The sequence below is a fragment of the Belonocnema kinseyi genome, chromosome 6, assembly GCF_010883055.1.
Source record: "Belonocnema kinseyi isolate 2016_QV_RU_SX_M_011 chromosome 6, B_treatae_v1, whole genome shotgun sequence".
NCBI lineage: Eukaryota > Metazoa > Arthropoda > Insecta > Hymenoptera > Cynipidae > Belonocnema > Belonocnema kinseyi.
The window spans coordinates 38943127-38958802 of NC_046662.1; the positions used below are offsets into that span (position 1 = coordinate 38943127).

The 15676-nt window shown below is 29.2% G+C and overlaps 1 protein-coding gene across 1 annotated transcript in view; it reads left to right on the forward strand.

The window, feature by feature from the left end:
* LOC117175340 (nuclear receptor subfamily 2 group E member 1) overlaps positions 1-15072 on the forward strand; it is a gene marked incomplete at its 5' end in the record, with an annotated part of 22933 nt that extends 7861 nt beyond the window's left edge. Inside the window, 3 exons of the mRNA XM_033365048.1 lie at positions 10576-10827; positions 10931-11239; positions 14840-15072. Of these exons, the coding sequence (XP_033220939.1) occupies positions 10576-10827; positions 10931-11239; positions 14840-15072 (794 nt within the window). The remainder of the gene's footprint in view (positions 1-10575; positions 10828-10930; positions 11240-14839) is intronic.
* Between the last annotated feature and the right edge of the window lie 604 nt (positions 15073-15676).

Sequence of the window (15676 nt, forward strand, 5' to 3'; positions counted from 1 at the left end):
ATAGTGCGCTGAAGGAGTCTCCTTGAAATATACCCGTCGTAAAGCGTATTGATCCAGTTATCCTTGGTTGTCCATGATCAAAATACTTGATTCTTGTACCCCGGAGCCTCATTGCATGGCTTAGAAAGTCAATCATGCGTGGACATATTTTGCAAAGTTTTAAGACTTCAAGCAAATAGTCATGTGGAACGGAAGGAAACGCTTGCTTGTAGTCAATGTATGCCATGAGTAAGTTCCTTTGATGCTTACGAGCTTGAGTCATGGCAACAGCGTCTATAGTGACTAGATCTTTACAGCCACGTGAGTTTTTACAACATCCTTTTTGTTCTTCTGTAAGAATGTCATTCTAGTCACAATGAGATCATATACGTAGTACCTTGGAGCATAAAACTTGGCATCAAATCTGGGTGCTCAATGATTTTCTGGAAACACCTTGCTAACGCAAGATGCACGTTCGTCAGGTACTTGTACCAGAAGTTGTGCACCATGTCCGGACCTGGAGCTTTCCAATTACTTGCCCTCTTCAAGACAACTGAAACATCCAAAGCCGTGATGTTTGTCAGATGCATTTCTGGGCTATTTCTTGCCCTTGCTTCCTCCAGTTTGAACCACGCAGTGTCCAAATTGCATCTGATCATGTTTCCACAAACGCCCGACCAGTAGTTAGTCATATCTTTCAATTGAGGGACTTCGGCGCCTTGGTGGTTATTTGGCTTTACTCTCAGTGCACGATAGAACCTTCTTTCATCTGTCTGAAAGTTTTGGTTTTGTTGCCTTCGTGCATTACTCTTCTTGTATCGACGCAGTCTGGCAGTAAGAACATCGAGTCTCTGTCGTTGAGAGTCTAAAATTTCATCCAATATTGCTGGTGTTACTGTCTCGATGTGCCGAGGGTGGATGATTTTTTAACATGGTTCATCAACTTTCTGGTTCTCTTTCCTTTTTTATATTGAGTTAATCGACCCAATTTGCACCTTACTTTGCTGACATCCATATCCAACCTGATCTTCCATGGTAGATCTCGATCCCTTGCTGGAACAAAAACTGCATTTGCAGGCCTAGTTTTTCGGCTCAACGTTCTAACGGTTGCTACAGCTGCACAGTATACAAGAGTTTGCACCTCTAACGCATTTCGTGCTACGTTGAAATACGTAGGTGAAACCTCACTGTCAAGATGTGCTATAAGTGTACGCAGATGATTTGTAATGTTCATTTTGGGCAGAGAATGCCTCAGTGTTGGTTCCACATATCTAAACTCTAGTAAAGCATGATCAAAATTCGTTAGGAGTATCCGGATGTGGTTCTAGTAGATTCGGTGCATGATGTTCATTATCCCTAGCACCTATGCCTTCAGCATCAATCAAGTCTTCATTATCCACATCTTCCAAGGCGAGCTCATCAATAGGAAGCTGCCGTTCCACTTCCATTTTGATAGCAGCTATTTCAACAGCCGAAAGCAGTCTGTTTACAGATATTAAGCGTTTTTGATCTGCTAGATTCTGCTCATTTATTTTTGTGGCTGCCTCTGGGTATTTAAGTAAAAAGAGTCTATGATGTTCTCTCCTCACACTTTCCCCACATTTCTCTGCCAAAAAATAAAGGCGCATAACATCTCTGTTCATATGGTATGTCCATTTTCGTCGCTTTTTGGTTGCTGAACCTCTGCTTCTTCCTCTGGTTGTATAAGGTCATCCACCTCTGGAGGATGTGGTGGTGTTGGATAATCAATAGGTTGAGGAAGAACATCAATTGCTCCTTCTTGACCGTGTGTCGCGGCTTTCTCTAACTGATGTTCATTGCCGTCATTTTTCCACGCCAAATCAACCTGTTGTTTAATCTCCATTGCTCGGTCTTCTGTAACATGTAGATTAATGCTGATGTCTTTCACCTTAGCTATAAGATCTCTTAGTACGACTTTTTGTATATTAGGATACTTTGCAGCAAATTTTGTTCTTAAATTGTATCCTTTTTCCTTTATTATTATTATTATATTTTTTATTAAACTTTTACTCGGGTAAACCCGGTGATACATCATAGCCATGGACTAAGTCAAGTGACTGATGAGATTAGAATGTTATAACTTAATTCAAATAATTTAATACGATGGTTGAAACCACCTGCGACGATGTTGTAGGTATACAATTACAAGCGGCCACGAGCTTTGGAGGTGACAACAGTCACCTCTGGATGCTTTCTTAGAGCTATTATTATTATTTTTTTATTATTTATTATTTATTATTTATTATTTATTATTTATTATTTATTATTATTATTAATATATTCTCCATTTTTCATTGATGGGTTTTGGTGTTCTACTTAGTCCCTCTCCTCTTTGTTATCAGCCTATTTGGCATGGGAAACCCTGTCAGTAGCAATGCTACCTCCAACATTGCCGTCAAAATCATGAGAGGAGAGCTCAAGCCCTACCGCGACACCATTAAGCCATTTCCCTTTCATGGTAGGCGTGACTCACTCGGTAGGGGAAAGGAGTAGTGTGTGGAAGGGATAGAGATTTTTCAGATTGATTCAGAATTCTCGTGCTATTTAAGTAAATAACACGTTCGTTCCGCAACACTGCTCAGGCGTCATTCACTCTACTGACACTCTTTTTATTAACTATTTGCCGCCGTACTTTCCTGTCCTGGCATACTTCTCTAGCTTCTTTTATGTCCATGCATTTTTTCAAGCAGAGTCTCGTGTTTCTGGGGCTTCTTATGTGTCTTCTAACTAGGGTCTCATTCACACATCCTAAACATTCTTTCCGCGGTCTACCTCTGGGCACGCTGCCATTTACTTTACCTTGATACACTTGTTTCGTTAGTCGTTCATTTGGCATTTTCTTAACATGTCCGAACCATCTTAACCGATTTCTTTCCCATGTGTCTAAAATCCATAAAAAAATTCTCCAATTTTTTTTAAATCTCTTTAAATCTGAAGCAACTCCTTATAATCATATTGAACTTTTAAGTTTATTTTGAAATCCTATGAATCCCTTTAAATTAGTTTAATGCCATAACGATTCCTTAAAACCTGGTGAATTTTCAATGAAACTAATTAATTAATTATTGCAAAAGAAACAAATTTTTAACACGGGAAAAAGTATTGCCTTTTCATTATTCATACTTTTTACCTAAATGAAAAATTTCTGTGCAATGTTTATGCGTTATAATTAAAGTTTAAGGCTATTTAAGAAGCACTATTTACTAATGCAAAGAATTCCTTCTTTACTATTGATAAATATTTAAGGCCTTTTTATTTGGCATTGAGTATCAATCTCATGGAATATCATAAATAAAAACAATGTCAAAAATTTTAGCATTTATGATTTTTGTAAAATAATGATTGTTTAAACTATTATTCACTTAATTAAATTATTAATTTCAAGTATAATGATGATAAATTATCATTATCGAGAATAGAGTATTCTACCATACCCAGGAACAATACTAGAAATACTTGTTTTCATTAAGAGACCGTAATTAAATTACGGGGGGGGGGGACTTTCATTCATGAACGTAATTTTAGGAGATTTGCAAATGAAACAAATAACAACAGTTTTTAAAAAATAGTCCAGGAATTTTATTGGTCAGGGGAAAGTCACGGATTTAAAACAAATTTGGCAAAAGTTAGCGAATTTCTATAACTTCAAATAGTTTAAATAACTGTCAAGAACAATTAATTTGAAAATTTTCAATTCTAATTTTAAATTATTTGATTCAGTTTATAAAAGATTCTAGGTAAAAATGTTGCAAGTTTAAGATTCCTCCTAAAGATTAAGTTTTTATATTTTTATTCAACGATTTTGTTAAAAATTCATCTTTTTTTGGTTGAAATTTCAACTGTTTTGTTGAAATCCGTCTTTTTAGGTTAAAAGTTGACTTTTTGTTTAAAATTCTTATTTTAGCATTAAAAAGTCAACTGAAATCTTTTTAGGTGAAAATTCAAATATATTTTTTTAATCTATCTTTTTATTTAAAAAATTCATCCATTTCAGTAGAAGTGACATTCAGCTGTTTTAGTAGAGATTTCAACTTTCCTAAATAAGAATGCAACTGTTTTATTTAAAATTAAAAAATTTTGTTCAAAAGTTCTCCTTTTTGGTTAAAAATTCAAGTATTTTGTTGACAATTCATATTTTTGTGTTGAAAAGTAAGTTAAAAAATTTTTTTCCGCGAAAATATGTAAACTTTGTAAAAGTTTGCCTTTCTAAATTTAAAATTCGTCTGTTTTAGTAGACATTTAATTTTCCTTTGATGGAAATGCAACTATTTGATTGTAAATTAAAATTGTTAAAAAAAGTCATCCTTTTTGGTTAAAAATTCTAATATTTTGTTAAAAAATCGTCTTTTGGGGTTCATAATTCCAGTATCAGAAATAAAAATTTAATTCTTTTTTTAAAACTCATATTTGACTGTTCAAAAGTCAAACTAAAATCTTATTCAGATGAAAATTCAATGTTCGTTTTTTTTGGAAATTTATTTTTGATTTAAAAAGTCAACTTTCTTTTGGATAAAAATGCAAGTGCTTCATTGAAAATTAATCTTCGTTGCTTTTGGATTCAACTATTTTGTTTGAATCATTTTCTTAAGACATCATTTTTTTATTAATAATTAATATTTTTAGTCAAATATAGATCTCTTTGGTAAAGAATTTAACGACTTTTTGAAAATAAATTTTTTTCTGATCAATCATATTTTCTAGCTGAAAATTTAATTTTTGTACAAAAATTATTCTTTTGGCTTGAAGGTTCAACAATTTAGGTGAACTTATTTTTCTTTCATGACTAAATAATCTTTATTTGTTGAAGATTTTTTTTTATTTTGAAATTTATTCTTTCTAGATGAAATTTCATCTTGTTCGGCTGAAATATCAACTATTAGACTTTTTTTTAGAATTAATTTAATTTCGTTGAAAGTGTAAGTAGTTTGTTCAAAAGTCATCTTTTATGTACTATAAAAGGCTTTTTTTGTTTAAAATAATTAAATAAATTTGAAATATTTTAATGTGCATTTGAAATATTGTGTTATCGCGTTTTTTTAACAAATGTCGAAAGTATCGATTTTGTGAATTCGATGGGAAGTCATACTTCAATCTATGTTCTATCTGTTTACATTACATTTATGTCCCGGAAGTGAGTACATTTTTTGTTTGAACAAAAAATAGAGCACGTGTGCTGGAGGCACTCTGCGACTTTAGATGCGGTTTTCTCGAAAAGCAGGTTTTCGAATAGTTTAATTTAAAGTTGGAGAAAGAAGCTTTTAGACAAATAAAATAATTTTTCATAGAAATAATTAAATTTTAAACTATAACAATTTTTTTAATAAAAAGCGTAACAGTTACATTTTTAGTTGAAAATTATAATTTTCAATGATAAATAAATCTAATTTTCCACCAAAGAAATGAATTTTCATCCAAACGGATTAATTTTCTGACAAAAAAGAATAATATTTAACAAAATACATGAATGTTCCACGAAATATTTTAAATTTTGAAAGAAATTTTCAAACAAATAGTTGATTTTTAAAAAATGTTTATTTTCTTTCAAAAAGAGACAAATTTTTAACAAAATAGATGAATTTTCTATTAAAAAATACCAATTTTTAACAAAAAATCGAATAGTTTAATTTTCAATTTTAACACATGAATTTCCAAATAAAATATAAATTAGTCACCACGAAGATTAATATTCTATCACAAAAGACAAAGTTTCAACAAAATACAGAAGTTTTTAAGCAAAAAGTTGAATTTTAAATTGAAGAAGATCAATGTTTAACCGAATATGAAATAGTTGAATTTTGAGTGAGAAAAATACCTAGAATTTTTAAACAAAATAGTTCAATTTTAAAGAAACAAATAAATTTTCAAATAAAAAATGTCAATATTCATGATTAGCGAAAATTATGAAAATTCAATCAAATAGTAATATTGGAAGGAAAATTCTTGAATTATGTTTTCCTTTCTATAAGGTCATTTGTCTTGAAAATATAGCTAAATGTTGGTTTTTAACATTATTATTTAAATGTAAATAATCCATTGAAACCATAAAAATAGTTCATTTTGTAATTATTGTAAAAAAAAAATCATTTTTACTGTTATTTAACAATAATATTACTTGTGTTTATGTCAAATTTAAATTGAAATAATGTTCTTTTTTTCTTTATTAAATAAAATGTTACATTATATATCTTAAATTTTTCGTACTCTTGGACTTTAAAAAAAAAAATTTGTTATCAAAATAGAATAATTGATTATATTAATGTCACAAATATATACAGAAAACGAAGTAAATAGAAAATTTTAGAAAACTCAAATCAAATTCAAATAGTCGAATTTAAATGGGCTATAGTGAATATACTCCAGGTCCCATAGAAGCCGATCCGGTTTTATAATTCCTAGAACTGCTGACCCCCGCAGTTTCTCAAGGGGCAGGGCGAGAGACGGTTTCGACTTTCGCATTAGAAGGGCCGCAGTGCGCAAGTACTCAGTCGAGTATATTGCGCAATATAATGCATTCGAATTGTAAACGACTCAGGTGGCCCTGTCTCATTAGTTTTGGAGGGTACCGATTATAGGAAATCCTTTAAAATCTTTTGAAATTTTCAGTCTTCAAATCTTTTGATACTTACATTTTTCCGACGGTAACCAGTAGGGTGGTCTAAAAATGCAATAATTTTGTTGTTGAAATTGTATGCATATCGCCCGGATTGTGTGAGAATCCACACAAAAATCTTTCATTTTGTTGTTGAAATTTTCAACTATTTGTATACTTTTCGCTTAAAGGGAGTTAGTAATTAATTCAGTTAAGCAAAAATAATTATTAAAATTAATTATTATTGTTTATAACTCTTCTTTGTTTGTGCTAGATATTTGCGGCTTTTTCTTAAATTTTAAACCGATTACACACTTTTTACTTGATAAAGTAATTCATATTGCAAGTTAAAAAATATAGTTTAGGCAGTTCGTTATTGTTTATAACTATTTTCTCTCAGCTAAATGTAAAAAAAGTTTCGGTTTTTTTGAACTTTTAAATTTTTTTCCACTTTTGAAAAAAACAACTTTCTAGTATTACTCTAAGAAAACATAGTTATAAACAATGAGCAATTGTTTAAATAAGCATGTTTTTAACTTGCTTATTACCGCTCTAAGTTAAAAGTGAAAAAAAAGTTTCAGAGATTTATTACTTTACTCAGTAAAAAGTGGGTAAAAAGTTAAAACTTTCAGAAAAAACCACAACTTTCTGACATTATTCAAGTTGATTATTATTAAAAATGATAATCAATTGTTTAAACAAGTAATTTTTTTAACCTCAATCAATTACATTTTTTATTAAACCGCGACTTTCTAACTCTTTTCTGAGAGAAAATTGCTGATAACAATAATTAATTGTTTTAACAATTCATGTAAGAATATAATTATCAGTATAAAGTTGTATTGCATTATGAGGTTTTTTTGGGATCCTATAAAACAGATTTATCGGGCTGATATTTTAAAAGTAATATTTTATTTATATCTAATGGCTGATTGCAGAGATAAGTGTTGAGTTTCAACTCTATTTAGCTAATATTGAAAATTCTGAATAAAATTGACAAAAACGTCTTTTTTTCTGATGGGAAATACGTGTTAAACTTCATGGGGATTGCACCAGCTCTAAATATAATTTAAAAAATAAAATTAAATAAAAAATTGATTTATTTTTGTGTGTATTCGAAAACATTCCCAGGAAATATGCATAAAAATTAGCGAGCAATTTCAGAAAATAGCATTGGTGCCATTTTTTAAAACAGTCGAACATTATACTTCAGGTCCCATAAACGCCGTTCCGGTTTTGTAATTTATAGAACTGCTGGCCCATGCAGTTTCTCAGAGGGCAGTGCACGAGGCGGTTTCGACTCTCGCCCCGGAAGGGCCGCAGTGCGCAAGTACTCCGTCGAGTATATTGCGCAATATTAAGTATTCAAATTTGAAACTGTTATTATATGGAACTTGAACTCTAGTTGCATCGTTAAAAAAAATTTTCAAAAACTTTGAATAGTCACGTGAGTCTGAGGCCTGTTCTTTAAATTAGAAGATGCAAAAAAGTATGTTTGGTTGCCTATAGCAAAGTAAATATAGCACTAATATAAGAATTACTTATTACCGTTTTAAACATTAAATAATCTTTTTTATTAATTGACTGCAGACTTGAAATGTATTAAAACAATGTAATAGAAAAATTAAAGGTGGAATTGAAATTGACCGTGGAGGTCGAGCAGGTGATAACCGTTTCAGCAAGAAGTAAATAGCGCCGCGTGTCGGTCACACGTCTGACCAAACAACAGTGTCAACAAATTTAATTGACAGCCGAGCCAAGTACTTGGAATGGGAACTTATAAAATGAAATCGTTGAATCATTTCTGAATCTCTATAAATTTTACCAAATTTTTTATAAAATACTCGAACATTATAAATAAAAATCTGTCTTAGGAAAATTACTATCAACAACTAGAAAAAATAGAAATTAGAAATCAGTTCAATTCAACACATTTTAAGATTCTACATTTTTCTTTCTGATTCGTAAAAATTGATAAAATACTTAAAACTGAAATTTTCTGAAATGCGAAAAAAATTAAGCTAGTATTTCATCCCTGCGAACTCATTAAAAATGTTAAAAATGAAAATTTTTCCTCCAATTTAGAAAAAAGTTGAAAATTAAAAATTACGTCCTTGAATTCAATAAAAATGCTAAAAGCAAAAAATTGGTAACTTCTAGTTCAGAAAAAATTACCATTCTTGTCTTAAACTCAATAAAAATGTTTTTTAAAAAAATGGCCACTTCCGATTCAGAAAAAAATCACTCAGAATGTATCCTTTTGAACTAAACAAATATTACAAAAACTAAAAAAAAAAGTCAGAAAAAAAATTTCCTTGACCTCTATAGAAAGCTTAAATATTTTTTTAAAAATGGGCCTTTTTCAATCAAGAAAAAAAAATAAAACCAAAATTTCCTTCCTTCTAGATCGAAAAAAATATCTTAAAAACAAAAAAATGTTCCGCTTCGAATTCAGAATCATTTGATAAACGGAAATTTCTCTCTTCCAACAGAATAAAAATGTTAAAAGTAAAAAATTTTTTTCCTCCAAATTCAGAAAAAAGTTGAGAAATAACAATGTATCCGTAAATTTAATAAAAATGTTGAAAAGAAAAATTAATCACTTCCATTTCAAACAAAAATTAAAAATTGATCATCCCTTCCTTTACCTCAATAGATACTTTAAAAATAAAAATTTGGCTACTTCTATAATTCAGAAAAAAACTAGCAACCAGAGTTTCGTCTTTTCCAACTCAATGAACAACATGAAAACAAAAGAGACTTTTTTTTCCTTCCGACTCAATATAAAGCTTATCAATAAAAAGTTTCCCTCTTCCAATTCAGGAAAAAATTGGAAATTAAAAACCCTTTTTTATATTCAATAAAAATGTTTAAAAGAGAAAAAATGACCTCTTCCGAATAAGAAAAAAAAAATCAATCAAAATCTCATCCCTTCCAACTCAATCAAAATTTTTAAAATTTGCCTCAATTAATACAGAAAAAATATTAAAAATCCTCTTCGTAAAGTCAATAAAAATGTGACAAAGAAAAAAGTGGTTTCTTCTAATTCACAAAGAAAATGGCAAATTAAATTTTTTTTGTTAAATTCAATGAAAATGTTAAAAATAAAAAATTGACCGTTTCCAATTCAGAAAGAAAGCATTAATAACCAAAATTTCATCCCTTTCAACTAAAAAAAAATAATAAAAACAAAAAATGGGTATTTTCCTTCCTTCCAACCCAAAAAAGTTTGAAATTAAGAAAATAATAATCTTGTCCAATTCAGAAAAAAGAATAAAAATAAAATATTCAATTCAATCTGAAAAAAAAATTAAACACAAAATATTCTGCTGTCCAACTCAATAACAATGTTAAAAATTAAAAATGTCCCTCTTCCAAATCAGAAAAAAATCAAAATATCATCTCATCCGACTAAATAAAAACGAATAAAATAAAAAAAGAGCTTCTTCATGTTCAAATTATTTAGTTTGAAAATGTGAGCTTAAAATTAATGAGCCAAGCTGCAAATTTTTTGAAGAAAATATTTTAGATTTATGCATTGTAAAATGAATGATCTCATGATTGAAAAACTTGACAATTAAACTTATCATCAAAGAAACAATTCTAATTCGAACATATTTTAAATGACGTTATATCATCTGACATGAAATTTGCTATATTCTAAGTGACTGGATAGATTTTTGTTTGCAAAGTTTCCTGTCATATCCCAGGTTTCCCGTTCGAGTGCCACGCTGCTCTCATAATACACCAGAACCTCGATTTATTAACAGTGATGGGAGTTGCCTACAGATAGCCTTGATGCTAAATCGGGAAACTCGAAACGTAAAGAGTCCGGGCCACCTGAACCATTTCCAATTGTAATGCGTAATATTGCGCACTATCCTGACTGAGTACTCGCGCAGTAGGGCCCTTCCGAGGCGAGAGTAGTTTGAAACTTTTGAATCGAATTTAAAAACCAGTTTCAAAAATTGTATCCTCAAATTTAGCTGTTCAAGAAGAAAGAGGTCCACGCAAAAGAAACAGAACGTCTTCCTCTCGAGTCCGATTTTCCGGAAAAACGAAAAGCTGCAATCCAAACACAAATTTCGATTCTTTCGAGGGACAAGTAACATCACTAAATTTTGAACCAACGAAAAATGTCAGCCATCAAACGAAACCTGCCTACGAAATGAGAAGTTCGAACTTCTTTCTACCTCCTCTACTAAACCACAGCACCGTACCAAGATTTTTTCCCCCGGGTAATTAACAATTATAATTATTGTACAAGAAATAATATAATAATTAAATAATTATCCACAAATAGAACTTCTCAATTAAATTAGTTTTTTCTATTTATAATAGGAGAGGCAATTCAATACGAAGTCGCAGCCCAGATTTTTCTAACAACAATTAGAAGATCTCGACAACACAGTAATTTTTCTACTCTCAGCATTGAGGAGCAAAATTCAATTCTTCGACAAGGATGGGCTGCAATTTTTATTCTTCATGCAGCCACTTTTCCGATGCACTTTATAGAAATATTAATAAAAAATTCTATAGCTGGGAAAACACTCCTTACCGCTTTAACAACAGCTCGAAATTTGATTTTGAAATTACAACTTGACGAAATCGAATTTTCGGTTTTGGAAACATTTTCCCTCTGTCGTCCCGGTAAGTTTTTCTTTACGAATTTCTTGTTAAAAAAATAGGAATGCTGAGATATTAAAGATGATTTGAATAAATTGAGGCCTCACAGTCCCTATGGGATGAAATATAGGGAATAAAGGGTAATTTATGGACTTTTTGAATTAAAATGAATTGGCAAAAAAATTTTAAATAACAAAAAAAGTCCGTTGATTTTCGTGAAATTGAAATTAATTTAGATCAATCTCAGATAAACGATCAGAATTCGATGAAATTCATACAAATTCAAGGTGAATTAAAAAATTCAAATAAATTGAAAAGAATTTTAAAATATTAAGAAATTTCCCTAAATTCAGTAACTTTAAAATGAGCCTAAAAAAATTGAAGGGAATTTAAAAGAATTTTATGAAATTCCTATGAATTTAAGATGAGGTTAAAAGTATTAGGATCACAAGAATGGAGTAAATTTAGAAAAATCCAAATATGCCAATTAAAAAAATCAAGAGAATTACAAAAAATTCTATGTAAATTCAAAAAATCTAATCTCTTAAAATCTTCAAATGTCTTCTAATTTCTTACAAAAGAATGGGAACAATTTTAAATATTCAAAAAAGAAATGAAAAAAATTCAGAATAAATTAATAAGAATTCGGGGCAAATTCCAAATTAATTGAAATTAATATTTTATGAGCTCTTCAAATATTTAAAACCCTACGATATCTTTCAATTTTTGTGAATAAATTCTTTGAAATCCAATAAAAAAATCAAAATTCCTTAAAGTTAATAAGACCCGTGAAAATTTCTCGAAATTGTTTATAGCTCTTGGAAATTTCTTAGAATCCAACATTTCCTAAAATTTTAAAAAAGATTGTTAAAGATTTTGAAGAAAAATTTTTCCATCGTATATAATTCTAAAATAAATTTGAGTAATTTTAAGAGATATACTTTAAAAGTAATTTAAAAATGATTTTAAAACATTTTAAAAAAAAGTTCTTAAATTTCGGAAAAGGTTATAAGATTTTAAAGAAATATGTTTCACTTTGATAATATTGAAAATAAATAAACAATCGATTAAATTCCAAAAATATATAAAAGATTTGAAGAGATTGAACAAGAATTTTTAACTGTAGAAGTTTGTAAGAAATGCAGATTTTTATTAAAATGATTTTGTCTAAAAATCTTATAAAAATTTGAAAGAGTTTAAAACAATTTTTTTATGCTTTAAATCATTTTAAAAAATTTTAGAAAAAATCCGAGTAAAATAAAAATATTTTAAAGAATTTAAGAGGTGTTCAATAGATTTAAAACGCTTTGAAACTTGGAAGTATTTCCAAAAATGCATAAAATATGTTGTATTTCTTCAAAAATTCTAGAAGTCCTAAATATCTTCTAAATTTACTGGACTTTTTCCTCATATTTTGTAAAGTCCTGTAATAATTTTATTTTAATCTTCTAGATTCTCTTCTGTCACATCTGTAATATTGAAAATCTTGTCTAATTCTAAAAAAATTCCTAAACAAATTGGTAATATTACTATTTCTTCCAAACTTCTAAAAGTCAACAATTTTATTATTTAACAAATTTTTATGATTAAAAAAATATAAATTATTATTTATAGAAATGAATATAATTGTGAAATCTAATAATAAAAATAATATATTCATGGGTTTTATTTGAGGAATAAAAAAATATTAAAATAAATTAATAATTTGAATATTTGAATATCTTCTTGAAATCCCTAAAAATGTTTCAAATCCTTTGATCATTTATTCATTTTATCAATTAATTCTCAGGATTAAATAAATACTTTTGAAAAGTAAAAAAATCTATTAAATTAAATCAATTTATTGGAATTCAGGATGAATTCCACAAACGAAATATCTCAATTCTCTTCAATAAATTCTTTAATATCCACTAAAATATTATTGAATTCCGTGAGATTCTTTGAAATTTGGCGATATTTCCTGAAATCCTGGAAAACTTATTATAATGCCTTCAGAGCATTAAAAAAAACTCTTCAAATTATTGAAATCCTCGGAAACGTTATGAAATCCCGTGAAATATTTTTAAATATTGTAGAAGCTTCTAGGCCCTATAAAATCATTCCATTGCGTCCGAAATTATAGGAAATTATTTACCCTAAAATATTTCAAACCCTTTCAAATCACTTCAAATTACTGAAATAAATTAAAACCTCCTTGGAATCTTTTAGAATTGCCTAAAATATTTTTGCCAAAATTCTAAATTCTTCAAAAATTAATAATTCCTAGGAATCTATTAAAATATGCTAATATTTTTCAAAGCCTTTCAAGTTCAATTAAAAATTAACAAAAAACGATTGAATTGACCAGGATTATGTAAATTTGGAAAAATTCAAGTAATTCAAAAAAAATCAGAAAATTTATTAAAAACTTCACTAAAAATCTACTAAAATATTGTAAAATCCCGTGAAATTCTATGAAAACATTTCCTGAAATCCTGGAAAATTTATTAAAATTAATTGATAAATTTAAAATGCCTTAGAAGTTTGAAAAATAGCCTTAAAACTTAAAAACCCCTTTAAATTGTTGAAATCTGTTAAAAATTTCTCTGAATCTTTAAAAATACCATAAAAAATTTTTAAGCAATTCAAGTCAATGACCTTCAATGTCTTTTCGAAGTCAACTTTTTAAAAAAATGCAACCTTCTTTTTTTACATCGGCAATCGATAGAGCGGGAAATTTTACGTTCAAATACGTACCCAGTTCATAAGTACATCATAACCTTGAACGTCACTCTAAGGTCATTTAATCTTGAACAACGTCTGAATACCTTTGGGTCAAGGTCCAATTGGACCTATGACCTGAGAACATATTCGAACGTAAAATTTACAGCTCTATCGATGCCGATGTAAACAAAGGAGGTTGCATTTTTTAAAAGTTGACCTCGAAAGAACCTTGAAGGTCACTCTAAGGTCATTTAAACTTGAACAAGGTCTGCATATCTCTGGGAATAGAAGGTTTTAACTTTTTTGTAACGAGCAATGTTACCAACTTTAATAAGGATTATTCAGTAGTGACCTTGACAATAACCTTGAAGGGCATTTCAAGGGCAACTTACAAAAATGTAAACCTTTTTTACATCGGAAATCGATAGAACGGGAAATTTTACATTCAGATATGTACCCAGGTCATAGGTACATTATAACCTAGAATACCATTCTAAGGTCATTTAATCTTAAACAAGGTATGCATACATCTGGGTCAAGGTCAAATTGGACCTATGAGCTGAGTACCTATTCGAACGTAAATTATACAGCTCTATCGATTGCTGGTGTAAAAAGGGGGTATCTATTCTGTAGAAAGTTAAGCTTGAAAAAACCTTGAAGGTCCGCCTAAGTTCATTTAAACTTAAACAAGGTCTGCATATAATAGTAATAGAAGGTTTTCCCATTTTTTGTAAGGAGGAAAGTTATTAACTTTACCAAGCCTTATTCAGTAGTGACCTTGGCAATGTCCTTCAATGTCATTTCAAGGTCAATTTTTTTTTCATTGGATCCCACCTTTTACCACAGGGGCCGGCCTGTGAGGCCTGTTAATATTTAGAAAAGCTTGAAAATAATCAATAAATATTGTTTTGTTATTTTTAGAATTATCGGTATCATCCCGAGGTTTAGATTCATTATCAAGAGCAAGAAATTCAGCATCGGAAATATTAATGCAACATATTCAAAATCGAGGAGATCAAGGACATAGGCTTATTCAAATTATGTTGGTTCTTCCAATTCTTACGACATGTTGTACTCGAGAATTAGGAACTGCTCTTTTTTCACCTATCATCGGAGATATTGCCTTGGATCATGTAATCGCTTCGATTCACTGAACAAAAGTCTACTATCAATTAAATTAAATTAGAGAAAAAGCATATTTATTTAAAAGTAGATTTTTAATTAGTTACCAGAAGATATTATAATAAAATAATTATAAGATATTTTATAAGTGAAATAAAACAATTTTATGTTTAAATTTATACATTTTTAATAATGCCTTATTGTCAGGATAGCCACAGCTTCATTTCCTTCAAAAAGTGACCCATTTAAACTGAAAAAGTGACCAAAAGTGACGAACGTCCAAGGTTAAAAAAATCCAATGCGAATTTTCCAAAAAAGTTCATGAAAATTCAACAGAATTTGATAGAATTGAGTAGGATTGAGTAAGTTAAAGAAATTTCAGGTAATTACAAAAATCCAATTATTAACATACCAACTGAACAATTTTTTAATCCCATAAAATCGTTGGAAATACCTTGAATATTTGTAATCCCTTCAAATTTCCTGGAAATATTTTAAATAACCCTTAGATTTTTCAAATTCTTTCAAACCCCTTCAAATTATTGAAATCAATCAAAAAAAAATTGGATTCTTCTAAAAACCCTAAAATATTTTTTTTAAACTTTACAATTGTTTGAAATTACTTAGAATTTAAAA